Genomic DNA, 19,824 nt, shown 5'->3' on the forward strand with positions numbered 1-19,824 from the left:
TTTCAGGAGACTTCCACTCCGAGGAAATTTCACGTGGTAATCATGTACGGTCAGATTTCTGCCACCACTACTGCTAATGAGAAAGGAAAGTGTTTCGTAACCAGCCAGCAGTTTAGCAGTTTAGGTAGTCTCCAAGGGCGCAGACTCTGTGGGCCTTCCATGAGGAGGAGAGTCACACATCGGTCCCTCAGGTGACCCAGCGACCTCTGTGCTACAAATGCATACATTTTGAGATTATGTAACCCTCCCCTCTTCTGTTTCATTGACAATCCACAACTGAAATCCACAGAACCAATTTGACATGGATTTTATCTACCAATGAACTTTTATTGATTGATTGGTGCACTGCTAGGTGCCTTGCCTCTTATCCATTAAATGCTCTGTGCATGCACATATGCTGCTTCTTTTTGCATTGAACTCAACATCCAATCTTTCCTGCATTCCCAGGGAATGTGAGGAAGCTGCAAACACTTGGGGATGGATTGATGTCTCAAGTGGTATGGCACACAGCTCATGCATGTTGATCCACTTTACTCCAAAGCTATGAATAGGAGTCACTTCACTTTCATTCAGATCAAGGAGTAGATCTGTTCTGTCAAAGCAGCCCAAAGGCCTGCAAAAGCAGGGAGCTGAGCTAAACAAGTGCTGGCATTAGCAGCAGGAAGAGGAGGAAGTAGAAATGCAAATGAGGTTTGAGAATATTTTAGAAGAAACAGTATCAAGGTTTGTATAATGTGACAGGGCTGGTTTCTCTAGGTTTAGCATGTTACCTGAATCCAGTTTCTTTGACAGGGATTCTTGTTTGAGTTCATGTCACTTACACCCTCTAGGCTCTTAATCCTGCATAAATGATAAAGTGCCACAGTGCTGTTACGTTTCTTTTACTAGTTTTTGCCAGGGGGTTTATTCACTTTCAGGCTTAGATTCAGTTTTGATGCTGAAAACAGACATGGGCAAAATCAGAACTGTATTTTGTTTTAAAAAACATGGGAAGAATGTTCTTTTGCCAGGTCTTGAGAAACAAGGCCAAAGGTGAGAAAGACACAGTTTGTTCCCAGCTGTGTCTCTGAGTTAATTCTTTATGTTCCTGCTATTCTCCTCAAAAAGTACAAAACAATTTAGCATTTATAGGTCAAAATGTGACTCATAAAAGAACATGCCGGAAGGACAAAAACTACAAAATGCTGCTGCTGTGTGCAGGGTCAGTCCCAAGCATTTGCATGTGCAGGCCCTAAGTATCTTGCTTATTGCCTGTATTATCCAGATTATATCCAATACTCTGGTGTTGGAATTTGGGTTACAGCTTAACCTGTTTCTAGCTTCTATCTGCTTATCACCAACAGACTTGCATTTGGAATATTCATATTGAGCAAAATTTACATTTTGACAATTTACATTTTACCCTATATAATGAGTTATTTATTCCACAGAGGAAAATAAATTAATCAAACTGGAAACTAAAAAGTTTTCTAATCCAAAAAGTAAAGGAGTGGCAGATTTTTGCTGGAAATCTACGAGAAAGTTAGATGCAAGAGTGCTACCAAGGTTCTTGCCACAGTGGGATATAGATACTGTGCTGTGCCTTTTCCGAGTTTTAATAACACAGATGCAGGAGTGTAACCAGATTACAGCTGGGCTGGACTGAAATCTGGTTCTTTGGGTCCAGGAGTTTGGAAGGTTTTGTGTGTCACTGGCAATAAATAATGTGCAATGAACAAAGACATCAACTTTTTCGATACATGCACATGGGCGTGTGTGCTTATATGTGTGTATATGCATATATATAGTGTATATATAAAGAAGTGAACATTTTTAAAAGCTATATATGTATATGTGTAGCATCTTATACATATAAATATATGGTTCATCATTCTAATTCCATACACAACTGCACTATAACCATTGTGGTTTATAAGATCACACTTCATATATGCATGACTCACTGGCTTCATTCATGTTTCCATATGTATGTAGAAACATAGCAAAGCAGACATTCCTAGAGACATTGCAGGACAACCTCATTGAGATGGACATTCTCACCTCCTCCCGACATGACGGTGCTTACAATGATGGGTATGTGACACTTATGTGGTCTTCCTGCTTACTGTACAGTCATTATGATCCTTGCATGAAAGCATTTGGTCATATCAATGATGTTTAAGGGCAACGCCATTGCTGATCTCTTCCAATATGGCTTTAAGAAATTAATTTCTGGGGCTTGGAGCATTGTGTCCTGTACATATTGATGGAAAACTCATTAATATGCTTGTGAACCATTGCATGCCATTTGCTTTTTATCCCCTTATTGTTTTGAAAGTAATTTCATTTGTGAGAAGCACCTACAGCAATTTCAACTCCCATATTAACTAAAATTAATTTAATTTTCATAAAAATCTGAAACTTCTATTGTGCTAACAGCCCGATACTTCATTGTTAAACTGATGTCTTCCACATACCTTATCTGACAAGTGAGTACTAGTGGTGGATGTAAGCCAAGCCTTGGAGTTTGACTTAACCACCCATTCTGGCATCTTTACACAAATTTTGATCACTTAACTTTTCAGTTATAATGGACTTTTAACTTAATACATGGTGCCAAAACTTGACTCTTGTGTTGGCAGCTCATAATTTGGTAGCCATCATTCACACAAGGGCATATTGGTGTACTTGAAGACTGCAGGTGCCTCTTTGCTCAGAATAGATACATCTCTATCCAAATAAATATTTTTCAAAAACAGGATAGTATCTGACTTATTGTATTTTTTTTTATTTTTCTTTTTATGTAGAGCATTAGTAGAAATAAAGGATCTTTCTCTAATGCTCAGCAGTCATGCTTAGAGTACCAATAGAACCATGGCTGTAGTATTACACACACCTATTTTGGATAATTATGTGTTTCATTTTACTGCATAAATTGGTGGCTTTTCTGCACTGTGATGTTTCTGCATGTGATGTTTCCCCCAGTGAGCACAAGTAACTTCATGGAGAAAATAGAGTCACCTCTTCATCTGGTATTAGCTTGACTGACTCCCATGAATCCATGCTAATTGCATTTACTCTGGCTGCAAATCTGGCCCCATAAGCCGTGGCAGAATGTGCAAAGGGCATTGGAGCTGTTTCTCAGTCCTCACAAGCTGCGTTTTTGTTTTACAGAAGCATGGTGGTAGACTAGTCCACTCCATTTCCCGGGTTTCATTCCCAGAATCTGAATGCCTTTTACAGCATGATGTCCCACCAAAATCAGATTTTTCATTTAGTATTCCCGTGGACAGAAATTCCATTGGGACATTTCATTTCAGAAACTCATGGGCTTCAGTGTGTTATTTTCATGCTGACTTCCATGAGTCTCACCTGAGGTGCTCACGGGCTGGCTCTCAGGCTGCATTTGTCATAATGGGCAAAATACGGTGCCTCCCAATGTGTCACTGGACAGGAAATGCTGTTGCCTTTGACAGTAATTCACACTTTTTTAAAGGTAGGCTTCAATCCAAGGTGCTCTGGGCTGCTCTGTGGAAGCAGGTGCCTCTCCCCACTGGCAATACACAGGACTTTGATGCTTTTAGCTGTGCCATTGTCTGACACTTAAATTTGCTTGATGGGGACAGTGTGAATATTCCCCTCTGTGACAATTTGGGTGCTATGGAATGGCTTAAGCTCTTTTTCCCCATCTCCATTCACCGATGCCACACAAAAAACGCTCTCATGCAGTGATCAATAAATTGATAAACGCCCTCCCTTCTTTAATCTGACCTCCGCTCCTCTTCAGCCTCCGTAGGGCATTTCTGTGGGAGTGCGAGCAGGCTCCCAGTTCTGCCCGTGCCACCAGTCTGTCGTAGCTGTGCTTGGGGTTTTCATCTCACTCTAACGCCAGCTCTTCCACAGAGGGGACTCCTGCCCTTGAAGAGTTCTCTGTGGCATTGTTGGCACTGTGATTTTTTTTTGTTTGGTTTTGTTTTCTTTTACTCTGTGTGACTTGCCTTTGATTTTTATTCTTCTCTTTTGTGCATGCCGTCCATGTCCGTAGCCAGCATTGTGTGGAGCTGCTTTCCTCGTCCTGGCAGCAGTCGCCATTCTCCCACCCCACGTCTCCCTCAGCATCGATTTGTGTGAGGAGTCACTTGCTGTTGGTCTTTCTTCCCTCAGGCACTTCCTGTTCAAACCTGGAGGCACTTCTCCCCTTTTTTGTACAACGTCGCCGGGATATCCCCTGACGTCCAGCACTGTGTACTCACCTCCCCCTAGGCCCCTTCCCAGAAGTACCTTTTCTAGGCCTGCCTTTAACCTGAAGAAACCCTATAAGTACTGTAACTGGAAATGTGCTGCTCTGAGTGCCATTGTTATCTCAGTCACGCTGGTGATCCTGCTGGCCTATTTCATAGGTAAGCTTGTTGCTGTTTGTTTTTCTTCTTTTTGTTTTATTTCTCTACAAACCCTCCTGTACTGATAATGTTTGGAAAACAGTGGGTCAAGACTGTGGTGGAAAGTGATGGGGAAATAAGGCATCTGTTGACTTGTTTGTGTTGCAGTGTTGTGGTAGGGAGCTTAACACCTGTCATAAAGCCAGAAGGGCTTAGTAAAACATGAGTCATATGAGGGAGTTGTACTCCCTTCAGTATCATGGACTGTTTACATTCTGCAGAGTAAAGTGTACCTGGAGTGAGGCAAAGTCACCAGGTTTTCTCTAAGCATCCCATTAAAACAGGTGGTGAAGTCCACGTCCCAATCCCAGTAACATCCCGGTGTTGACTTTCGTGGGACAGAGTCAGAACCAAGATCCTGATCCACAAAAATGTGATTTAATTCTATTATTTGGTGACACACCCATTTCAGTGACATTTAAGCAATTAAATTGGAGTTCACAGAGTGACCAGGAGGATGGAGAAGGACTAGGTTGAAGTTGTGGTTCAGGAGAGCCTTTTTAGAGTAGGTGGTGTTGGTGAAATTTGCATCTTGCGTGGAAAAGCAGTGGATTTTTCTGGAACTGTGCATGATCTGAATTTCTTTGGTTTATGAGGCTTGTCAGTGTTCATTGCAAAAAAAGCATTCTTAGTGTATGTTGCAAACGTAATTGAACTCGTGGAAGTGAAAATTGTATCTTTAAGCCTGTAAAGTTGGAATGTTACCATTACTTTTTCTTCAGTTGTTTGGTATGTGTGTTATAAATGTCTTAAAAAAGCCCATTCCTAGACTTCTATGTTCAACTGTGCATGGTGCAAACTCCAGTTGTCAGACCCTTTTAGATGTGATCATGGATAAAAAAGCCCATTTCTCATGACACAAATGAGTCTTTTTTGATTTTGCTGTGACTTCCTGTACACTAATGATCTATAAAAGGTTGTGGTTAGAATTACAAATCTTAGTCTGGATCGAAAGATTTTGCTTTCATTTTACATGAATATAATTAGCACCACCACAAAGGATTGCTTTTACTGTGTTCCTTTTATATACACTTCTTTAATGACTGATACTTTTCCACTTTTGCCTTGCATCATACTCTGGTCACTTTTATGTCTCCTGTAAGAGGAACGGGGATGATTAATTAACCAACATTAAATCAGGAGCCGTTTGATGAAATATGCAGTCAGTTTTCATCATTTGCTATGTACATTCGGAATCGACTTTTTCATTTGTCTGGTATTCTCCTTATGTCCTGAACATGGTTCGTTTGGACATTATCTCAGTGTGTCAGAGAAGAATCATTTCAGCTCAGCATAGCTGAGTCATTTCACCTCATTCTGGAGGAGGAGGTGTGTGCTGGTTGATAGATGGAGAGGAATTTGGTTTGCCACTCTCCAACTCAGAACCTTGTCTCAGAGTTCACAAAAGAGCACACTCCTGCTTAAAACTGCAGTTAATATTGTTCAAAGGAAGGTCCATTGAGTGCCCTCCCATCCTTTTTATTCTCTCCATTTGGGTGAGTTCACTGGCATTGGCCAGACACCACAGTTGGTTGGCAAGGTGCCAGAAACGCTGAGCAGGTTGAACCACTGTAATTATGGGTCATAATTACTAATTTCTAAAGGAACTACCAATTATTAAAAATCAAATCCAATGGTTCAGTTCAGCATAAACATATTTAGCAAAGATTGTCTGTACCAGACCTCGTGTTCTAATCAACGAGAAAAAAGGCAGATATTAAATTAGATTTTGATGAAAAATTGTGTTTAATTTCAAGTATAATCAATTATTAATTACTGTAATGAGTGACTCTGGCAGGGTTTACTAATTAACTCATTTAAAAATTATGAATAACCTTTTCATTTGTAATTATTTTTTACATCCTGTCAAGTTGCAGATGAGAATTGTATCACCTAACTCAAAAGAAAAGAAATGAATGAAGGAGTCAAAATGTTTGTACTTCCACTAAGTTAAACTGAGATGTTTTGCATTTTGATATGAACTATGTAATTCTTAACAGGAATTTGTTTATTATTCTAAGTAACCTGGTCTGTTTGCAAACAAATTACTGTTTTGCCTCCAATTTGGGGTCCCCCCCTCCAATATTTCCATAGTTGCATTTTCGTACAGATACCTTTTCTTATGTAATCAATCCTTGCTCTTTTCAGTGCCATGGCGATAATCTGAGTGGTAAGGGATAACTTAATCATGAGTATAAGGTCTAGTCTCTGTAACAGTCTATGAGTATTGGGAATTTGACTGCTTTACATTTACCCTTGTTAGTTAAAATAACCACAAAAGTTATCTTTTAACGACCATTTTCATCCTCCAGAGCAAATTATAGTCATTGGAAAGGTTCCTATTTAAGTGAATGGACTTTAGGTTGGGTCCCATAGTAGCAGTTTGGCATTTAATCTGGTTTTTGTGCGCTGGTTGGATAATGGAAATACTTGATAGTGATATCTAGGCTTTCAGGATGTTCCTTACAGCATCAGGCATGTCACAGTCCTCTGTTTAAATATTAAAAACTGCCCACTGTAGGCCTTACCTGTCTGTAGAAGTGTGGAGCTCAAGACACACAGAAGAGACTCTGCTATGGATAGTATTTTCTGTGTGACAGGTGCTCAGACACAACTATGGTGGGTGCCCATCTGAGGCAGGCAGAGCTGCATGGAAACAACAAAGCACTGGTCATTAATGAATTTTTTTGCTGAAGCCAGTTCCTTTTTGAAATTCACCTGGAGAACTTGCTAAATCATTTGTTTGAGGCTAAAAGGCAGAGTTTCTATTATTTCATGTAAATCTTTATGGTATTTACAGTCTGAGTTTCATTTATCTTGCTGGGCTGTTTCAAAATGAGGAGAGGAGACATAAATCCATGGCAGCTGAATGGTTGCTGTCATGTGTCAACACTGTGATCAAGGTGAAGGTTTTACAGGGCTGAGTCACTGGTCTGGAGAGATAATGACAAACAAAATATAACAGAGTGTATTAAACACCAGTAGCTGGATTTCATTTGAATTAACCAGCTTTTGATTGACTTGTTGCCCCCTTTTCAAATAGTCAGACACCACACTAAAGCAGTGGTGACAGTGCCCATCAGTGTTTTGCACACACACAGCTTATGCATATCCCATGAGCTCCACAGAAGCTTGTCTCTTGGGCTGAGAACACCAAGGAGAAAAGCAGGGGCACATCAGAGCTGCAGCATTAAAGTGATGGAGCCATTGAAATCAAATGCCTCTGAGGAGCTCAGAACTGCCCTGCAAATTTGCTATTCCAGGAGTTCCTGACTTGACTTTAAAATTGAACTCCCCATTTTAGGAATGTCCATTCAATAGACAGCTAGACAAGAAAAAAATTTATGGCTTTTGCTGGGATTTGATGGAATCTGTATAGCATTGAGTTCTGCCTTGGAGGGCTAATTTCTAGCAAGATGCTAATGGCAGAGAGAATCCCATGAGGTGTGTTGCTATGCTAATACTTTGTCGGCAGTTCCTGTACCTTGTAGATGCCAGACCTGCTAGCAGAGCATTGTAAAGAGTCTCTGACATTGCTGTACTGCTTGGGAGGAAGTTTAGAAACAGAAAATACCTGTTTGATTGTCCAGATCTCCGTGCCCAGCAGCTGTTTGGCTAGGTCTGTGGAACAGTTTCTGAATTAATTAGTGATGGAGAATAGTTTCTGCCTGTTTAAACAGAAGTTATTATCCTCTGCCTGATGTAGATTCCAGATGAGATGGAAGTACAATTTGATGTTGTTAGGCACTTGCAATTTTCCTATACTTAAGCATATGCTGCGGTTGCGTTGCATGAACAGCAAGAAAGAGGGGCATTTGATTTAGATTAAAGCGATGGCTGGAAAATATATTATGAAGCCAAAACAGTCATTCCTTTTTATTGAAGTCAAAGCTCTCTACTTTTCAGCTCGGTGTTCATTTGAACTCTGTACAGATGCAGCTTCACTTGAAGAACAGTGTTGCTTGCTGCAGGCAAAATGCTTTGACAGTAAAAGTGTGCTAGGGCTATGATGTGTTTTATAAAGTGTCTTTCTTTTTTATTGTCTAAAAATCACCCCGAAAGCTAACTTTAGCTCAGTTTGTCCATGATTCTTTGATGCTATGGAGAAAACCCAATTTAAAGCAGCTCTCCAAAGCTGTTAGAAATCTAATTAGTTTGCAATGGATGTATAGTGTACCAATTACCATAGTGTTTACATGGTAAGAGATCAATAGGAAAAGTTGCTAATGCTTAATTATTAAACTTGATTAATATCTATTAATCCTACATATATACCTTGATATTAAGGTTTTTATTCATGTTAAAATATAAAACAATTTATTACCCTGCCAACAGGCTACTTTCACTTTCTGCTTTAATATTTCTTTTCTGATCCCAGATTAAGTTCTATTTTGCTACTGTTGTCATTTGTTCTTTTGATTTACAAGGATTGTAAATCAAAATCTTTGAATGTTTTCTGTTTCCATCTTGTCTTTGATAAAAGGCAGAAATGGGAGCTAAACAATCTGTTCTAGCAAAGCCTTTATATTATGAAGTCAATCTGTTACCTCAAACAGAGCTTTGAGGTCCTTTCTTGGTTCTTTCACATCTTCATAAAATCACTGTAATCTGTTCGCTCAGTAACTGCAAACTCATTTACTTAATTTTACCCTTAATCAATAAAAATGTCAGTCTAAAAGGTGCTTTAGTATTACCAGTGATATATTTTGAGTATTATAAATGTTTATGAAACAACATTCCAGGACACTGGATGAGAGGGGACTGTCATCACGTGCCAGCACTACCATTTTTTTCCTGTATAGTCGAACTTGAATATGTGGGGTTTTGTTTTTTTCTGTTAAAGCTGGCTCTTATTGTACCAAATGCAGACAAACATGGGTGGGGCAAGAGGGTTAGTGCCACTCCCTTTCTAAGCAGGACAGTTTAGATGACATCTAGCTCTTCTTTTCATACCCCTGACACTTAGGAAACATGGGCCTTATTCTTCTCATGCACATGCTGCCCTTAAACTGCAGCAACTCCATTTCCTTCAGCACTAGTTCATATGCAGTCAGTCAGTGGCATTGGGCCCAGTGTCTGCAACAGGAGCTGGAAAAATCTGCATATATTTTTGTAAATTCCTGATTGTGGAAATTGACCTGACTGAAGATAAAATATAAATCATGACAGATGTTAGCCCTTCAATCCAGTTTTGAATGATCCTTTTTCTTGTTGTGCCTCAAATTTTGCCCCTGTAAATTTTCTCAGAAAGACTAATGCATGAAAATAGTCTCAAAATCAAATAGTTGATGGAGAGATGCCATCAGCTTCAGCTTCTGTCTGAGTGCTCAAAAATGTATGGTGTTGCAGAAATCTTTTTGCATTTTTTGTTCTGTAGCAGAGAGATGTGAAGGTCACAGGACTCTGTGTTCACCTCAGTTACACTTCACTATGTTAGAGAACCAGCAAGGGCAGCTGCTGTGTGTAAAGTTTTCAAGAGGCTGGTGAGTAGCAGTGAGTTCAGGAAAGCTGCCTCAGGGAATCTGGCAAAATAAACTTTCCCTGGCCAGATCCATAATGAAATAATGACTCAAGTGCTTCAGCCCCACCTCTTTACTGGCATTGCCCCACCTCCCTCTCGAGATGCATGTACACATGGAGAGTAATTATCAGAGAAACAAGAAAGACACAAAATTAAATCAATGGCCTTAAACTGAAAGAGTAAGTTTAGGTAGATACTGGAAAGAAATTTTTCACTGTGAAAAATGGCCTAGGTTCCCAGACCATCTTCTCCCTAGAAGAGGTCAAGGCCAGGCTGGATGGGGCTTTGAGCAACCTGGTCTAGTGGAAGGTGTCTCTGCCCATAGCAGGGGGCTTGGAACTAGATTACCTTCTTTTTTTTTGGGGTGCCTTCCAACCCAAAGCATTCTAGGATTCTGTGTAAATTAAAACCACAATGGGTTACATTCAGTCTTACATCAGCCTGTTTTGTTGTCTTTTGCTGCAGCTTTAAGTGCATGGTGTATGAATTATAACGTAAGTCTTTTATCTTCTATCACCTGAAAAGTCAACAAGAGGTCTTTGCATTATTAAGTGATTGTGTGCATCTTTACTTTGAATTTTCCAGTGTATGTTTGGATAGCAGCTACCCTTAGCTTTATAATTCAGAGTGAAGGAAGTACAAATGATATATCTATTATTGTATTTTAAAATAAAGGTGATAAAGGTACAAGATGCCACTTTAAAGTTATTCTTGTGAAGATCAATTAATTCAGATAGGTGTTAAAAACTTTGCCATAGAAACTCCATTAAAGAACATTCACTGTTTCAATCTGAGTAAGATCTGTAACCTGACATTAAAAGTGTTATGATTAGAGCAATACGCCATGATGGATATGCTTTTGAAAGAATCACAGAATCACTTAGGCTGGAAAAGACCTCTAATATCATCATGTCCAACCTTCTATGGAATATGACAATGTCAAATAAACTACAGCATAAGGTGTCACATCAAGTTGGTTCTTGAGCTTCTCCAAGCATGGTGACTCCACCAGCTCCCTGGGCAGTCCATTCCAATGCTTAACAACCCTTTCCATGAAGAAATTCCTCCTCTGTCACAGCTTGAGACTGTGTCTTCTTGTCCTGTCACTTGTTGCCTGGATGAACAAGCTGACCTCCACCTGACTACAAGCTCCTTCCAGGCGGCTGAAAAGAGCAATAAGGTCCCCATTTGAGTCTCCTTTTCTTCAGTATAAACACCCCCAGCTCCCTCAGCCACTTTTCATAGGACTTACTCTCTAGACCCTTCACCAGCTTCATTTCCCTTTCTGGAGTCAAAGGAGAGATACTGCTGCAAGAAAATATTGCTGGAAAAGTAGAGTAGAAGATATTGCAGTCCTGCTAATTTTTTCCAGACTTGCCCAATCTGTGGAAACTGGAAAGTACTAAAATGTAGGTGACAATTTGCTCTGAACATGGCAGCAAAATGTTTGCTTTGCAAAGTGGTTAGTGCTTCTTCAGAGTCTACAGTGATAAATATACTGGTCAAGTTTACATATTTTCTTAGCTAATTCAGAGTTTCCCATAATTTTCATTTAAAATTCTTTTCTCATTTTTCAAGAGATTACAATCCATAAACCGTCACATCATGCAGGCTGACCTCTTTGCACATTGACACCCAGCAAACTCCAGCTACTTACTCTACCCATTTTACATAGGCAAGTCACATACCTACTTTAGCTGGCTTTTTCCCAACTTATATGTGTAAGCATCTCATTAGGTCTTTCTGAACTGTACAAATAACATTAGGATATTGTTGAACAACATCTTCCTGTGCTTACTCCTTAAGTCATGTGCCCTCTCTGCTTTCCAGGTGCCAGTGTCCCATCTCATGGACACAGCTTGCAGTCCATTATCCAAAGCATATAGGCTGACCATTGACACATTTTGTTTGAATCCTTCAAATTTAATTACTGCCCTGCTCTTCTGTTTTTCTGTTCTGCCCTCATCATTGTATTTATCACTTGACATATTTGAGTCATCTACATGTTTAGGGATCCATGATTTTATATTTACTTACATAGCACTGATGCAAATGTTGAATAATTTCAGACCAACTATCAGTTGGTGAACTTCACAAGAAATTGTAGCATGTGATGGTTATTCACTAGCAATGATAATTTTAATGCCTTTCAGTTCATTTTTAAATATATGTATGCATGTCTTTATACCCTTGAAAAATGCTTGTTTGTTTAATCACATCAAATTAAATCAAATGTCTTACTAAACTGTAATCTTGTCAAAGAATGAGTAATTGTTTCTTAAGATCTGTTTTTCAGAAAAGCAATATGGTTGGCCTGAGATACCATACATTCACTTCCTTTATTCTCTATCAGTTCAATTCTATGTTTTCCGTTATTTTGTCTGTAATAGATATCAGACTGCCCAAACCAAGTGACTTGCATCCTATCTTTTTCCCTTCTTAAATATTTGTAGAACATTAATCTTGTTCCAATTTCTTGGTAGCTGGTTCAGTATTAATCAGTGAGTCAGATTCTTCCTTCGTCTTTACTGGATACAAGTTAAATGAGCCTGCAGATTTAAAAATGTTTGTCCTTAAATAGATGTAGTTCAGTATAATCCCTGTTTATTAATGGACTGGAAAAAAACTTATTTCCTGTGAAATTATTGCATTATTGTAGTTGTTTTCAAAAACTAGAACAAAAATTCTTCCTGAACACTTCAGTCTTTACTACAACATTGTTAGCAATTTCCCTATCTCTGTTAATATTGCTGCTCATTTTGCTAGGTTTCAGTACACTTAAAAAAAAGTTCTATTGTTTTGTGGGGTTTTTTTCAAGACATTTATTTTTTTCTTGATGTCCTCAGCTTTTTTTCACCTCTCTCCATGGCGTTAGATTTATATAGATTACTCACTGTTTCCCTATTGTTCTGGCTTTTATATGCGACTCTTTAAATTTCTGCTTATTGTTTTATTTTGACACTGATTGAAGAGGTCCTTTTGTCAAAGTCTGATCCTCTTCCATCACTGTGGGATCATTGAAAGAATGACTTCCATTCAGAAGTAGACCACCAATATAACTGATTATTTAGCCAGTCGAAAGCAGGTTGCAGCTGTGTATCCGAGGGCTCTATCTGAGCTGGGAGTCTGCGTCAATGTACCACAAAACCATGCATTAGTTGGCCCTTTGGATGTCTGATCCTTCCCTAAAATTAAGAATCTTTAATACAAGGAGAGATTAATGTAATTCCATCTGGTTTTATTAAATGGTAAGATATGGGTTCTCAATCCATAAGCTTTTATCAGTTGCTTTTAGTGAGGTTTTATAGTTGCTGTAAGCCCCCAGAAAAGAAAATAACAGCAGGCTGACTCCAGAAGTGCTGGCCTTGTCTTTATGACAGTGGCACAGATGTGCTGCTATAATCTTTATTTCACGACTTAGATTGACCTTTACACACAGATGCTGAAAAAGAATCAGTTTTATGGATCTTTATATGTCTCATGGAAGGACTTCTCCTTGAGTCCATGTTTTTATTTCATACTAATTAGTGTGAAAAAATATAATTTAATTGCAGTTAAGTGGACACAGAAAGAGTTGTTTCCTGTAATGGGCTTTTTTTCAATGTTTTAAAATACCAAACATTTTTGTGGGTAACTCGTCATAGAGTAATCTCAATTAGGGATGGTAATGGCATTGAAAAATGTTCCTTGGTTATAGTTTAGTGTTTCTCTCCCATCCTTTTCTAGCATAAATTAAAAGATGGCTTAAAAGCCTGCTTTGCAGCCAGGTCATACATTTCTTTTGAACATGTGCATTTTCTGAGGTTTTTACCTGTAGTTAAAGTTGAGCTGTATAGTAGATAGACATCTTTATAGGGTGAGGTGTTGTTGTTAGGTATACTGACCAGGTAGCATCCTAGATGGCCTTTAAAATAATGAACAGAAAGTCCAATCCACTCTTTTCCTCTTTGTCAAGATGCCAAACCACTGTTTATGCTGAAACTTAAAAGCTCCAAAAGGACCACTTCCCTTTGAGATAGTAGGATCTGGTGCTCTGAAGATAGAGGTTGTTGAATCTTTGTGTTTCAGTGCTAACCTATAAACTCTCCCATCATCATCTTTTCCTACCTTCCTCTCTGTTTGATCTTATCATACCTTAACTTCCAAGCCTGTTCCTATTGCACTCAGAAGCTCTTGCCTAGACAGTTGATGAGAACAGGATATGTTGGCTGTTTCCAAATACGGTAGCACGTGACACAGCAGCAGCATTTCACCTTGCTTGCCCAGTACAACTGCAGCATCACTTCATTATGCAAAGAGACTCTTCAAAAAGCAAAGCAGAACCATGCAGCTGGCAGCGATGATGGCTATGCTTACCCTAAGTATTTAAAAAGAAAATCTAATTGAAGTATCAATGGAGCAGAATCCCTTTTAATTATGGCAGAAAAAATATAATGAAATCAAGTATCAAAAAAGTTTCCTGAGGCTTTTGGTTAAAAAAAAAAAAAATCTTTCAATCTAAGCATAATGATATTCCAAACAGCTTTAATCTTGGTGGTTAGTAACAATTTGTTTATTTTAGTATATCTTCCCCAGTCAGACTGCATCATGGGCTACTCCAGGTTGTGAAACTAGTACATGGGACTGCTCTAGGTACCCAACAGATCCGGAAGGGATACATTTCTCTACTGTTTAAGCTCTTACGGGTATTCAGACCAAACTATCTATTTAGAATGATCTCTGGTCCTTGTTAGCTGAACAGTACACAGGAGTTTAAGAAGGTATTGACTGACCAGAACCAGTACCACAGTAGAGTCCTTCCTAACAAATAAATATTACAAATTATCAAGTTACACTGCTTAATACTCTTTAATTCACTATTATCAACTTAGTCCTTGGGGATGCAGGGGCAAAGCAGTGTGCTGTGTCCCCAAGCAAGTGCTTTGATACATTTGTATTTAATGATGAGCCAAAATTATCATGGCCTAAGTTATCACAAGGGAGCACTTGGGCCTCTTGCTACAAGAAAGACACAGAGGTGCTGGATGGAGCTTACCCAGAGATGGGCAATAGAGGTGGGGAAAGGCTGGAGCACAAGTCTGATGAGAAGCAGCTGAGGGAGTCGTGGCTGTTTAGTCTGGAGAAAAAGAGGCTCAGGGGGAACTTCTATCTCTCTACGACTCCCTGAAAGGAGATTGTAGCCAGGCGAGGGTCGGCCCCTTTGCCCAGGCAGCCAGTGACAGGACCAGAGGAAATGTCCATAAATTACACCAGAGGAGGTTTAGATTGGATATTAGAAAAGATTTCTTCATTGAAAGGGCTGTCAAGCAGTGGAACAGGATGCCCATGGTGAAATCACTGTGCTTGGAAATGTTCAAAAGGCACATGGATGTGGCAGATGGAGACATGGTTAAGTGGTGAACATGTCAGTGCTGGGTTAGTGGTTGATGATCTTAGAGGTCTTTTCCAACTTTATTGATTCTGTGATTCTATATGCTAAACAGATGTGAGAGTAGGGGTCTGGATCCACCATCTGATGGTGGTCACTCATTTAGGCAAAATTCTGCTATTGGATCTACTGTTGTTTTCTATTTATATTGCAGAAGTACTGAAGTAATGGAGAATTGTGACACCTCTTTTTTTTTATTAGGGAGAACAAGCAATGGTGTGTACTTTATCACATCTCTGGTCCACCCCAAGCTGGCTACCACAAAACTAGAAAATCTGAGTTCACACATGCTTAGTAGGGACCTAGTTAGAGTGCAGTACCAAAATTGCCTGTGCTGAGCGTATTTCTTCCCTTTCCAACCCCCTCCTACTGCTACCAAGCAGACTGCACATATGGCATCCCTAGAAAGCAATTGAATGTGCTACAATGCTGGAGTTGCCAGGGTTGAGTGGTAATTTCTGTGCAATTGTTCTGCTCAGCATTGGGCCAGTGGAAAAAAATAGCCTGTGATGAGGGAATTAAAGGCTATTACAGAGTACATATGCATACAGGGGCTGATGTAAAATCACAAAAGCAATCTTAATTCTGTTCTTTGCCCATTTTTGAGTGCTTGACATGTCAAACTTCAAGTTTTTTTAGCAAATGCTTTTTTTAGGTAAAACTAAATATAAAGATGGCTGTGGGTCTTTCTAGAACACTGTGGGTTGCATTTGTTCGCACTTGCCTTTTTCTATGTGCTGGATTTAGTTCTAAGTCCAAGGGAAGAAATCATCAGGTTGTGTTAAGTTTTGTTATTGAGAGAGCTTTTCACACTGATCTGAACCATTCACTTAGATTTATAGCACCTGAAAGTATTGTGCTGGATTTTGCTCATGGTCTCTGGACAGAACAAAAATTACTGTGTTGTTAATTGTGCTGTGTCACCCACTTTATCAGGTTTCTCAGACTGTGCATTTGTATCCATTTGCCAAGCTTTTGTACAGGGAAAAAAAAAAAAAGATTTTTTTTCCCTCTCCAAACTGGAACAGTGTTTGTTTTTCTAGTATATGTAAAGAAAAACTAGAAAATAAATTAAAATATTCTTAGCCTGCTTGAAACATACCTGTGCTTTTGTCATTCAAAGCAGCTAAAACAACAAAATGCTCCTGAACACATGTACAGATAAAATTTTTTTTGTATCTCTTACAACAGGCTCAAGGCTGATAGGATTCTGCTTTAGAGCTTAGTCTTGACAATGCTGATGAGCACTCTGGCCCAGATCTACAAAATGTGTAAATTTGTTCTGAACTTGAAACACCTCCATCATCCTCTGGAAGTCACTAGATTTACTTAGGCTAAGTAAAGCTCAAGTTAAACCTGTGCTTTGGACATCAAGGGATTCTGAGATTGTCATTTTGTTAATTTTTCTTATATCAACTAGCACAGCCCAACTGGGGCTCTGGTGCTTTTAAAATGTGCATGGTGACTAATAACACTAATGCAGTTTTCAGCTGATTTTAGGATTAAAACACAAGCAGTGGTCTCAAAGACATTTACTTGTCTAGCTATAATGAAATCATGTTCGTGTTCAGAAGGACAGATGAGCAGGCAGCCATCTGAGAGAGCAGCTCACACATCAAATTCTATAGCAATATTTAGATCTTTATGCATAACTATAATATTTGATTCAAATTCTGATCCCACCACAGTTGTGCTGGGGTTTTAGAATAAGAGAGGTATATGTTGTGACTTATGAACATCAAACTCTTTTTTTTACTTTAGGCAACTTATTGTATTATTTTTGGAAGGCAGGTTTTCTGAAAGTTCTCTGGTTGAGATAACGAGGAAGGAAGCATGTGAGAGCTTGTGGATTTACCTATGTAAATTACACCTTTTTTTAATTAGTGCCTCATAGTTTATATGTGTGTAATGAAAGACATTTGTAAAATTATACTGTCCACAACAGGCTAGCCAAGAATTTTAGTAAATGCAAAGCAGTATAAGAGGCCCTCTAGTAGAGCTGCCTGTCATCATTTCTCTAACTGAAGTGAGTACCCCAATGGGAAAACCATTATTTCTAATATTATACACACAAATTAAACCTCTATTTAGAGGTATAGTGGGACCATTCTATAATTGACTTTGATCTTGAAGAAATATCTCAGTAATATTTATTTTAATATGATCTCTGCCAGAAAGGATATCTAGAAGGCAAAATATTATTTTACTGAGAAAGGCCTGAGCATGTATAACACCAAATTTACCAGAGCTTTGAGGGCTGAAATAAGTTTCCTTGTTGCAGCAGGCTGCCTAATAGCCACCAAATGCTGCTGAGGTCCATCTTTCCACTTCCTATTCTATTTGAAATTGGTCTAAATGGTAAAGGAAATTACCAAAGCTATACAAGCAGTCAGCTCCTCAGATAAGCCATGACATTTTTATATCTATTTTTTTTCCATAGGTTAACACTTTAAAAAAAATCCTCCTTCAAAAAAAGCATAAAAATATTTAAATATACCCATTTAAAACTGCATTTTCCCTTTCCTGCAAGAAATTACAAGCTACTGTAGCACTGGAGGGGCCAATGATCATCTATTAATGATTTGAGTGGACAGGCAATCATTCAAAAGACTTTGATCCTCAGGGGCAATTAGGAAGACATTGAATAGGAAGTGCTGACTCTTTGCATTAAACGAACATTGAATTTAACTGCTTCATTTTATAACATGCCTTTCTAGTCACTTCCTTGAAGGTTTCAAAGAAATGTGGTGCTTCAGCTGGAAGCCTTTCTTCTTCCTTATTAAGAACAATTGGGAACTAAATTAAAATATAAAGTGTTCTCCTAAGAAGAAGCTAATACTATTTGGTAGGCCATCTGCTTCTATCGTGGAAATCATGGATACATCCCTTCTTCAATCACAAGGGGTCAAAGAATAAATAGTGTCAAATCAAAGTAAGTAAGCATTTGTGGGCAGGATTTCAGGTGATTAGCACAATGCTTTGTTTTCTCAAGAGGCAGTTCCCACCTTGGTGGCAAATTTTTAAGAGGTAGGAAGCTCTCTATCATTTGTATTTCTCCTTTGCACATGTTGGTTCTGATTGAGGAAAGGAGAAAACATGAATTATCTCCAAAAGAACCACTTTTGGTACTTGCGTAGTTTAAATGTGAAGCAATAGTCAGGCAGCAACATAGGGTCACAGAAATTGCTAGATATATCCCACAGCATGTGTCACTACTGAACTGGCTGTAAGCACCTATATCATATTTTAGGACATTTGAGGTCCTGAAAAATTTCCACAAACAAACACAACACAGATATCTCTCTGATTTATCAGCAAAATCTTTCCTCCCTTAATCCTGATATGGGTGGACACAGATTGTCTAGCTCTTAGATTAGGCAATTTCATCCCAACCCAACAAAGTGTCTTCAACCCCAAACTGTGAAGGAGGCTTGAGAACCCTTTTTTTCTCACTGAAGGTGGATCATTGAGCAGTTAGGAGGGGAGGCAAATGGGGAATTTACAATAGTGAGCATTACCCTAAATGTCCCTCCTGGTGCCTTTTTTATTTTTCTTAACTATTGTCTTGTGTCAAATAAATCAACAGGCAGGAAGCAGAGCCATGGGACCTCCCAGCCACAGGCTTAGAGTCTTCACTTAAAGAGCATGTAATCAAGCTGCCTTTTGGGTTCCATTCCTTTGTGACCTGTTAATTTTACATTTCTAACTGCACAGCATCTCTAATCCATCTGGATTGTGGAGAGCCTGGTATGCAGGATTCTTTGTTCCCACATGACTGCAGTCCTGTTGTGGTGTGCAAATTCACATTCATTTGGGCAAAAGATGATTTATGAGGTCAGGTTTTCCATTTCCTGAGTGAGAGTTTTAAGCCACAGACGGAAAGCATTTATATATAGGAAATAATTTCAAACACTAGGAGTGACACAGAATGCTGTACAGAGATTTTGGTCACAAGGTATCTGCCAAAGTCCATGCAAGAAGTGGCCTTGCAGGAATCCCTCTCTCCTTGCCCCATGGTGCCTGGCTGAGTGACCTGGGTATATACATGTAAATGATGTGAATTCATGATATTACAAACCGCTGGGATCTTCAGTCAAGATACTAGATCTCAATTACAGATCTGTGAACTTGTTCTTTGGGTATTAAATCAATACAACACTCAATCCCCATGCTCTTAGATGAACAATAGCTTGGATCTGTCTAGTCCAGGACTTGACCATACAAACAAGTAGAGCAGATAGCATATGCTGCATCCAGCTTTTTGCCCTCTTCCTATACCAGTAGCGCCATAGAGCCACTTCAGCCTTTGAAGGGTTGTTCTTTCATGTTCTGCCATGTGGGGTCACAGAAGCTTTGGCCAACACTGAAGTGGAACAGCAGTGTAAGAGAAAAACAATTTTTTTTAATGTTTGTTTTGCTGTTCCCATTCTTCGTAGTCTTCCTTGATTTATTGAAGA

The 19,824-nt window shown here is 39.0% G+C and overlaps 1 protein-coding gene across 4 annotated transcripts in view; it reads left to right on the top strand.

Moving 5' to 3' along the window:
- Nucleotides 1-19,824, top strand: part of TENM4 (teneurin transmembrane protein 4) — a 591,948-nt gene that overhangs the window by 387,290 nt on the left and 184,834 nt on the right. For all 4 annotated transcript variants that reach the window (XM_088068964.1, XM_088068961.1, XM_088068963.1 and 1 more), the window contains 2 exons: nucleotides 1,975-2,073; nucleotides 4,144-4,379. In XM_088068964.1, coding sequence (XP_087925090.1) covers nucleotides 1,975-2,073; nucleotides 4,144-4,379 — 335 coding nt within the window. The remainder of the gene's footprint in view (nucleotides 1-1,974; nucleotides 2,074-4,143; nucleotides 4,380-19,824) is intronic.

The sequence above is a fragment of the Pseudopodoces humilis genome, chromosome 2 (genome assembly GCF_049639895.1).
Source record: "Pseudopodoces humilis isolate 2021_Gansu_Grassland_sample_001 chromosome 2, ASM4963989v1, whole genome shotgun sequence".
NCBI classification, from domain to species: domain Eukaryota; kingdom Metazoa; phylum Chordata; class Aves; order Passeriformes; family Paridae; genus Pseudopodoces; species Pseudopodoces humilis.